The sequence below is a fragment of the Python bivittatus genome, unplaced genomic scaffold, assembly GCF_059951505.1.
Source record: "Python bivittatus isolate LINGU-HERP-01145 unplaced genomic scaffold, Pbiv_v1 ctg000250_np1212, whole genome shotgun sequence".
NCBI lineage: Eukaryota > Metazoa > Chordata > Lepidosauria > Squamata > Pythonidae > Python > Python bivittatus.
In genome coordinates this window covers 1,288,024-1,298,116 of record NW_028277057.1, presented here as the reverse complement: position 1 = coordinate 1,298,116, position 10,093 = coordinate 1,288,024, and the positions used below count along the sequence as shown (strand labels likewise).

The 10,093-nt window shown below is 48.9% G+C and overlaps 1 protein-coding gene across 3 annotated transcripts in view; it reads left to right on the top strand.

Moving 5' to 3' along the window:
- Window positions 1–7,492: 7,492 nt before the first annotated feature.
- The window catches only part of LDLRAP1 (low density lipoprotein receptor adaptor protein 1), a 71,848-nt gene continuing 69,247 nt past the window's right edge, over window positions 7,493–10,093 (top strand). Inside the window, exon 1 of one of the 3 annotated variants that reach the window (XM_088140939.1) lies at window positions 7,493–8,115. In XM_088140939.1, coding sequence (XP_087997065.1) covers window positions 8,031–8,115 — 85 coding nt within the window. In that variant the 5' untranslated portion in view covers window positions 7,493–8,030. Of the gene's footprint in view, window positions 8,116–8,309; window positions 8,533–10,093 lie in introns of those variants that run through there. The other 2 variants (XM_088140938.1, XM_025163509.2) reach the window with 2 other exon arrangements.

Sequence of the window (10,093 nt, the reverse complement as noted above, 5' to 3'; positions counted from 1 at the left end):
CCAAAGTAGGATCATTTGAGCCTGGTCATTTGTACCTTGAGTGAGAATTCTGGGTTGATTGGTTCAGTGATCCATCAGTTTGTTTTCTTGGCTGTCCACGGTATTCTCAGGAGTCTTCTCCAACCCCAAAGTTCAAAGATGTCAGTACTCTTCTTATCAGGCTTCTTTAAATTGTGGAATGTTTTTTAATACTGTTCATTTCATGGTTTGTTTTTTATTGTACGCCGCCCAGAGTCACTTTTGTGAGATGGGCAGCTATATAAATATGATATAAATATAAAGCAAATAAATAAACCCATCTCTGCGCCCCCCACTGCCAAATGAGATCTGTAGAGAAAACCAGAGCAGGGACAGAACAAAAGTTAAAGAGGGAGAGCGAGGAGATGGCCTGGCAGATTCTATAATCATCTGCTGCCCACAATAAGCCATGTTGTGATATATTTAGCTAATGACAAGTCAGCACATAGAGCGCTGCATAAAGAGAAGCAGGTTGGGGGGGGGTGAGAATAAATCTCTGGTGGACCATTGCACAGCGATTGACCAGAACTGCTGTAGGATCCTTGCGGAAGAGCAGAGAAATGACCAGGCCCCTGACCCACCAAGGTGGCCAAGCAGTGCTGATTCTTTCTCTACCTTTTCAGACATTTCAATCCCAGGTAGGGCAAGGCAGGGCATGAATCCAAAGTAGTGCTGGGTTCTGTCAGAAGAGCATAAACTCCCTCATTCAACCAGTTAAGCTGAATCTAGCCACAGGGAGAGTACGCTGGTGCTCCATGAGCCAGATCTTTTTCTACAAAGGTGTTCTGGAAAAGCATAAATATTCAGATGTAGTTGAGTTTCTCTCCCTGCCCCGAAATACCCCTTTATAGATGAAGGTGAAGGCAGGGTAGGACTTGGAGGTTGGGGAGAGAAATCCAGAAAGCTGCTTAGCAGGGAGCTCCCAAATGCATCAGGACAGGCTTACAACTCTTCGAAGCTAAGCGTTGTCTGAAAAGGGTCCTTCCCCAAACCTCCAAGCTGGAAATAACCCAGCAACAGCACTACAGAACTTAGCAGTTTCCTGGCAACTCTGGGTCAAATCCACGTGAATCTGGGTCAACAGTTAAGCTTTGTTGGACCCTTTTCAGTCTGGGTTCAGGCCAGGTTATAGCACTGAGATGGCATTGGTCATGCTTGCTGATGACCTTTAGGGGCTCAGGATGAGGGTGGTACAACTGTCCTGGTTCTCCTGGATCTCTGGGTGGCTTTCAGTACCATCAACTGTGGTATCCTTCTGGACTGGCTCCAGGGGTTGGGAATGGGGGGCACCGTTTTGTGGCGGTTCTCCTTCTTCCTCTGTGGCTGGTTCCAGTCAGTGTTGGTGGGCAAGGAAAGGCGGTTTCCAATGTGGTCAGGGTAAAAATCTGCCCCACATCCACTAGACGCTCAAGGCTATTGCAGGCAAGCCCCCTCTCCTCCAGTAGATGGGACTGCCCTCCATGATACTTCGGCTTGTGTTGCAAGATACCTAGCCAGCCCCTGATAATGCCAGACGGTTCGTGACCAATTTGGCTCACGACCAGAATCGTGGAACGAATTAAGTTCATGAACCGAGGTACCACTGTACGGGTTTAGTGTTATTCTGAAAGAGTGCTAAACCCGCGTTTAAAACACAGAGCTCTAGTCCTGCGCTGGCCAGAAGGGTCAGTTTAAACGGGAAAGAGCCAGGTTCTGCCGGCTGTGTGTTGTTGATTGTATCACACTGGGTGTGTGTTACAGGTTGCTTCTGCTTGTACCAAGAACAGGTTTTGAGGGGCCGTACTTTTTACTGTTTTTATTATTTGGAGGGGGAGCTGCAGTGCCATTTTGCCTCTTCCATTCCAACTCCTTGATAAGCCACAGGCTGCTAGGGAGTGCTGCTGAACTCCACCTGCTACTAACTCTGTCACTCTGTTGCGGCGCGAATCAAGGAAGGAGCTTGCTTGTACAACTGCTCCTTTCCTCTTCTCCCTCTCTACCCCTGCGGCCTGTCAGTCGGGTTATTGCTGAACAGTCTAGTGTTTCTCAACCTTAGCAACTTTAAGATGTGTGGACTTCAACTCCCAGAATTCCCCAGCCAGCACAGCTGGCTGGGGAATTCTGGGAGTTGAAGTCTACACATCTTAAAGTTGTTAGGGTTGAGAAACACTGTGCTAGACAAATGTTTAGAAACAGCCCAACTGAGAGGCCACAGGTCTGGAGCAACTCAACTCATGCAACCTGTTAGCCAGGCACTTTCATGGGTGGCCTACCATGCCACTCCAAGTACAGTGGTACCTCGGTTCACAAACTTAATTCATTCCACGATTCTGGCCACGAACCGAATTGGTCGCCAACCGAATCAAATTTCCCCATAAGGTTCAATGTAAATAAGGTTAATCTGTTCTGACCCCTACGAACGTGGTTGCCAACCGATTTTGGTCACCAACCGAATCAGATTTCCCCATAAGGTTCAATGTAAATAAGGTTAACCCGTTCTGAACCATATGTATTTTTTTTTAACCACAAAAATATAAAACAAAGTACAGTACAGTACAGTATGAAGAGAGAGAACACTAACCTTGCTCGAGGCGACTTCTGGCGTGGAGGACAGGAAGGCGAGTGGGGAGGCGGTTATTGTTTGGAGGGAGAGTCCCCCTCCGTAAGGACCACGATCTCGCCTAGAGGAAGCCATGACCACGTGTCAGAGCAGGGAAGATGGCCGTCACCCGATGCGGAGTTTGCGAACTGAATTGTTCGCGAACAGAAGCGTTCGTGAACCGAGGTATTACTATACCTGCGGACCCTCACCCAACTCTGCTCCAATTGCTGTCTTTCACTGATCCTGCGTGAACACTATAAGGAGAGCATTAAGAACAGGTAACAGGTAACAACAGGTGAGAAGTAGTCAGCTGGCATAGAGCTTAGCAATCGGGGCTGCAGATAGTATGCTCTACTAGTATTCCTTTCGGCCAGTTTCTGTGCCGATAGGTAGCCCTTGAAGGCAGTCCCCTAGCTGTGCCCAGAGTCGGTCCCTCCCCGCCCAGATCAGGAGCCGGTCCTCCTCTTTGAAAGTTGTGTTTGATTCTTTGGATTCTTTGCACAGTTAAATTCAGCATTAAACTGAGAAGCGTTCTGAATTTCAACACAAAGTCTGGAGTTCTAGGATACCTAGAAAGTTACCCATTTATTTTATGTTCTTTAGTATTTGTATTTTATTTATGAGACTTATCCCATTCATTTAATACTACCCTGGGCAGAATTGATTTAATTAACATTTTCCATCCTGCCGGTGGTTCAGCTTCAAACGCAGCCCTCCTCGCAGCAATCAGCCGTGTTATCTTGAAAAACAAACACACACACACACCACACACACACAGACTGTTAATGTCGAAACCATTCTTAAACCTAATTCCAGCATTTAAGGGAGGCATAATAGCAATAATACAAAACGCCCAGTGGGGCTTAACCCCCAAATGCTTGGATGAATAAAAGTATTCAAGGCATCTCTAGGAAGGGACTGAGAAGGCAAGAGGGACTCACCTGTGTGTCTTAAACGTCACCCCGACAGATTGCTTAAGATGCATCAGCCCCTTTAACTTTCAGCTCAGTGTCTGCTTAACCCGGTGGTTACGGGTTAAACAGAGACTCGTTTGCCTAAAAATAGACCAGGCGAGATGCCAGCATAGGGATTGCATGTGAAGATCCTTCCCCTCATTTATCCCTCAACATCTGGCATAGGGCCTGGTTCCTTGAGGGATCCCCTGTCTCCCATAACATCTGCCCGGCTGATTCGATCCAGCAGGGTTGGCGCGCTCTGGGTTCCTTCAGTGAAACGATGCCATCTATCAGGAGCCCAGAAGCGCCCCTTCTCTGTAGCAGCGCCTGCCCTCTGGAATGAGGCTCCCCCTGAGATCCAGATGGCCCCCGTTCTGCTGTTCTTCAGAAGAACCATGAAGACCTGCCTCTTCACACAGGCCTTCGATGAGGGCGTGTGAGACTCCTCACTTCATCACACTTGCCATCTTTTATCTTTATCTATCTTTATCATTTACATTTTATTGATTTTATTGTTTGATTGTTGTGAGCCACCCAGAATTGGCATATAATACTAATACTAATACTAATACTAATAATTATTATTATTCCAGAAGGGCTCAAGAGATGAGACCATCTTGATGAACTGTTTCTCCCTGGATTGCTCTGTTGCATTTATATCCTGTCTTTCCTCTGGGAATTTACAGGGGTATCCATAGGGGTACCGATACACATTTAACCTTACAAGATCAACTTGGTGAGGCAGATTGGATTGCAAGCTCGTACATGTTGCGGAGAAGGTGCTGGACTAGAAACCAGGAGACCGTCAGTCCTAGTCCTGCTTTAGGCATGGAAGCCAGCTGCGTGACTCTGGGCCAGTCTTACCCTCTCAGCCCTAACCCACCTCACAGGGTTGTTGTTGTAGGGAAAATAGAACGAGGGGGCATTATGTACTTTGCCTTGAGTTGTACAAAATATAATCAGGATACAAGATAATAAATAAATAAGCTCAGTCAATAAATTATCCCACAATCTGGCTTTGTACAACACACTCAAGTGCAGATTGACCCAATGGGCTCAGTATGCACAACACAGCCACCTCACCCAGCTTACTGTGTTGTGCAAATGCAGTAGAGGTTTTCGACTGACTCTGTTCAGCCTCCTGTGTAAACGCAGCCATTATGTCATCAGTGTAATTAGGCAGAGCATTCTGTGTTAAATGCAAGTTCCTGGGGGAAGCATTAGGGCATTGATTTCCTGCAGAGAGGAAACGTAGTGCCCGGCCTCTTTCAGTTTTATTTCCAGCACAGGCCAACTTCTCTGTACAGACACCCACTTTGTCTGCTCCCTTCTCTTACGAAGTGGGGGGAAACAGGCCATTGCCAACGAATTCTGGCTATCATCTTTTTAGAGGCTAGGGTATTAAGATAGGGTTACCTGATCTAGATTGCAAAACTTCTGTGTACCACTAGATGGCAACAAGGAGTTAATGTTCTGCATCATTGTTAAACTGGAGCAAGTGCAAAGACCGGCTACCAAGATGGTAAAAGTCCTACAAGGAACGGTTAAAAGTTCTGGGTATGTTTAGCTTGCAGAAGAGAAAGTTGAGAGGGGACATGAGAGCTGTCTTCAAATACCTGAAGGGCTGTCACATTGTACCGGTAGTCCTTGCTTAACAACCATTCGTTTGGCAAACATTCGAAGTTACAGCACCACTGAAAAAAGTAACTTATGACTGGTCCTCACACTTATGACCATCACATCGCCCCTGAGGTCACGTGATTGTGATCTGGGCACTGGGCAACCAGCTTGCATTTAATGAGCCACCCAGAGTCACCCACTGGGGGAGATAGGCAGCATACAAATTTAATAATAAATAAATAAATAAATAAATAAATAAGACAGTTGTGGCATCCTGGGGTCAGATGATCACCATTTGTGACTTTCCCAGCCAGCTTCCAGAAAGTAAAATCAATGGGAAACCACGTGATTCACTTAATGACCGTGTAACTTACTTAACGAACACGTGATTCACTTAACTGTAGTGATTCGCTTAATGACCGCTACAAAAAATATTGTAAAATCAGGTGCAGTCACATGATACCTCGCTTAACAACTGCCCTGCTTAACGATGAGTTTTTCAGTCCCTATTGCGATCATTAAGCGAGGACTACCTGTAGAAGGTTTGGACTTATCCTCACTTGCTCCAGAACAGTGTTTCTCAGCTTTGGAAACTTTAGGATTTGTGGACTTCAGCCCCCAGAATTCCCCAGCCAGCATGCTGGCTGGGGAATTCTGGGAGTTGAAGTTCACACATCTTAAAGTTGCCAAAGTTGAGAAACTCTGCTCCAGAGGGTAAGTCTAGAACAAATAGGATGAAACTTCAAGGATGTAGATACAGATTAGACAATAGGAAGAACTTCTTGAGTGTCAATCAGTGAAACAGGTTACTGCATGGAATGGTTTCTTCTCCTTCACTGGAGGTTTTCAAACAGAGGCTGGATACTCACCTATGGGGATGGTGTAGTGAATCTTGCAGTGTGCAAGGAGTTGGACTTGATGATCTCTTAATGTCCCTTCCTACTTCTATGTTCATCTACTGGCCCTCTGAATTTCTGCAGCCCAGATCTGGCAGCCATCATTTAAGTGTCTTATTTCTTGTCATTCATGCAGACACACACAACTTAAAACTCTAGCTGGAACATGCTGGCCTTTTTTATACATTACAGTCAGTCAAAATGTGGCTTGTTTGGTTTTAGCTTAACAGATGCAAGCATTCACTGTGGTTTATAAACTATAATCTATGGCTTATATTGCACGGAACTAGTCAGCCAACTGCAGACTGATCAAGTTTAATAAGTAAATAAACCGTAGTTAAGCCATGATGATGTCATTGTGAGCCATCCTATACCCGTAACTGAGTGCTGCATTTGTTGAAAAAGCTGGACTAAATTAAAATGCAGGTGGGCAGTCTGTGATTCAGCTTGTGGTGGGAATGTAGTCCTTTTTCTGATAAGTTGTGAACATTGTGTTATGGTTTCTTAACTTGGGCACAGCATCTTATGTGAAAACAGCGGTTGTTTTGTTCAACTGGGATTGAGGTTTGGTATGCTGTGGGAAATCAGCTGACATTCGTGTGGGTGTGTGTAGAGAGAGCTGAAAGGCAGCCAGTCTAAGAAGCTGTTGTGGGAACTTTGTGATGCAAAGTCCAAATATATAAATTATCATCTGGCCCAAGCATAATATTTAAAATCTATCTGCAGGTTCCTAATAAACCTCTACAGTTTCTTCTGCTGCTCTCTCCGCCTTACAGCCTGCTGTGTTTTAGGATGACTAGATTTTCTAATTTTTCGTGTCTTCATGTCTGCAGCCTGGGTGCAAACTGCAGTCGGTCTTGTCTCCAGCAGGATCTAATTTTCCAGCAGTCTTAGATCTATTGAAAAGTAACTCCAATTGGGTTCAGTGAGATTTATTCATGGATGAATGTGACCAAAATTGCAGCCTGGCACCATCTGTTTCCTGTCTTTGGATGGACAGGAACGGCAGTTTCTCGATTTTGTCCTTGGAATTTCAGCTTGGCTGCACTAAATCTCCTCCTTTCTTCTGTCCAGCCCAGAAAAGAAGAAACAGCCTGTTCCCTAGTCATCTGGAAGTTTTCTCAATAGTTGGAATAAAAAGTAGGACCTTGCTGAGACCTTTTAAATGCTCCTCATAGGAGACTGTATACTTTGGGCTGAATTGAGGCCCTACCTGTCACAGCAGTTTCTCAACCTCAGCAACTTTAAGAGGTGTGGAATTCAACTCCCAGAATTCCCCAGCCAGCATGGCTGGCTGGGGAATTCTGGGAGTTGAAGTCCACACCTCTTAAAGTGGGCTGGCTGGGGAATTCTGGGAGTTGAAGTCCACACCTCTTAAAGTTGCGAAACACTGATATCTATGTATATGCAACGAACAGTCTGGAGAAAAGTCGGTGCAACTTCTGCCTGCCCACCGAGGGAATCTCCTCCTAGCCATCACTTCAGCAGCAACTTCCCGGAGTCCTCGCGCCCCGCTCTCTTCGGGAACGTCGGGGCAAAGCAGCCGCAGGCGCTCCTCGAAGGGGCTCAACCCATCCCCGGCGCCCGCCGCGCTCAAGGCCCCGGGGGGGGGGGAGGTGGCCCGGCCCGGCCCGGCCCGGCCCGGCCTCGCTGGAGCCGCTTCCTCCTCCTCCCGCCGCCGCCAAGCGCAGGGCCGGGGCGCGCGCGGTGCCTCCCGCTGCCTGGCACCGACGGGCGAGAGGCGAGGAGACCGAGCGACGGCTGTGGGCGCCAGCGCGGCCAGGTCTCGCGACGGAGCCTGCCTGCCTGCCTGCCGCGCGCTCCCTCGGCTGCCCGCGGCGAAGGAGGAGCGACGGAGGGGCGGCCCCGGCCCGCGCAGGGAAAAAGTTTGCGCAGAGTTTCTGCGAGCCGTTCCGAGGCGAGGAGCGCTTCGCCGGCGCCGCCGCGGCTCCGTCTGGCATGGACGCGCTCAAGTCCGCCGGGCGGGCCATCATCCGGAGCCCCAGCATCGCCAAGCAGAGCTGGGGCAGTGGCCGGCACAAGAGTAAGTCCGCCGGCGGGCGCGGGGCAGCCCTCGCTTCCCCCGCGCTCGGTCTGGCCTCCTCCGCTCGGGCGGGGGCTGCGGGGCGCAGGCTCGGGGAGCGGCGTCCTGAGCCGCCTTCCCCCGGGAGGGGCTGGGGCAGCGGCGACCCGGGATTTCGCGGGCTGCCCGCGCTGGCCGGGATCTCTCGCGCGGCCGGGGAAGCCCCTTGGACCGCGGGGGCGGCGGCGGCGGCGCGCGCGGCCCGGGAACTCCCGCAAAAGCGGAGGCATTTCTCGGCGCCGCCGCCGCCGCGAGTAACTTTGTATCAGCAAACTTTTTAAAGGAGCCGGCGGCTCCCCTGACTAGCAGCGCTCCCCGCGCTGCAGTTGATTTCCTGGTAGCCGGCGCCCGATCGAAGAGCGCAATCCGGACTGGAAGGTGAATGCCGCCGAGCGGAGGTGACTCGGCAAGACGGGGAAACGCTTCGGCTTAGACTACCGTTCCGTAACTTTGCAGTTGGGTCCCCCCGCCATGCGTTAGGACTACAATTCCCAGAATGCCTAGCAGCGGCTATGCGGGCTGGTTTATGCTGGGCCCCGTAGTCCGAACGTGATCTGCAGGAAAAGTAGGTCCTCTTGAACGCGGGCGACTTCACAGGCTTTGCTGTCGGGCACAGAGCCTTTAAAAGGCCTCGCAGCTGAAAAGCCGTGAAACTTCGACAACGGAAGTGTAAAAGAAAAACAAAAACCCAGGGCATTGTTCCCCTGCCTCCCCGGTAAACAAGCCTCCCATTGCAACCGACATAATTGCATAGTGTGTGTGCGCCGTTGCTGCAACTTCTGTGGTTTTCTTTGTTAAAATTTCAGCCCTGTGGTGGTGGAAGCAGGGCTCTGTCCTTTGTGGCGGCCTGACGGGACTGTATACAAGGACAACAGTTCCTCAGCACGCTTATTCCTCCGACTGAGTCTGTCTCTTTGGGTTGCACAGGAAATACAGGTGACTTGGGTCTTTGAAGGTGAGGTTCAAATCCCCTTCCAGCCAGGGTGAGATTAAGCCACCATTAATCTCTATCCAGCCCGCTAGGATTCTAAACAGTCCTCCCTTACCTGGGGTCTTCCAGATTTGCTGCATTTCCAGCTTCCAGAAGCTTGGAATCTGGCGGCTGTCGGACTTCCAGAGCGCAGGGTCGCACGTTCCTAGCTGAAAATAGATCTCATGGAACGTGATCGAAACGAGTGAGCGTTCTCGATATTGTGAAATTAGAGCTTCTTCATGATCTTGCCATACCTCTTATTCCTGGTTAGGTAGGAACGAGCAAACTGAGGTCCAGCGTTCCTGAGATCCAGCTGGTGGAAGGAACAGCAACTCATATTTTTTTGCTAGGCTTAAACGCCACATGGGTCAGAAGTGAACCTTGGATGGCTTACAGACTTACAAACAGTAATAGGATTAAAAACAAAATACGGCAACAACAAATGTCTATTACCCAGACACCAAGGACCAACCGTAATCCATATAAAGGTTCACTCTCCTTGAGGGAGAAAAAGCAACTTTGAAGACCCACCGAAACAGGACCTGCCTTAATCGCTTTTCCAAAAGCTAACGGAGTTGGCCCAGCTGGGTATCTGGGGGGAGGCTGCTCCAGAGAAGGGTGTATTTTCTTCACGTTATTTCTTTTTCTGTGGTTCCTTATTATGGGCCCTGCCCTGGGCTCTAGGGATTGGGCTGATAAATCAGAACAGTAAAATAAACAGATGGGAACCCGGACAGCTGCATCTTCATTCATCTGAATAGATCAAATTTGAAAAGAGTTGGTTCCACGGCTCAGTGTGACGTAATTTGGACTCCTCTATTTATAAAACACCATCCGGTGTTGTCCTTCTTTTGATGCATGGCATATAATTTTAATATTTAACAAGGAGTGATGTCTTCTGTGTCCTGACGGAAATGGATGGGACTAACATGAATTGTCCAGACTTTTTATGGGGATACAGTGAAT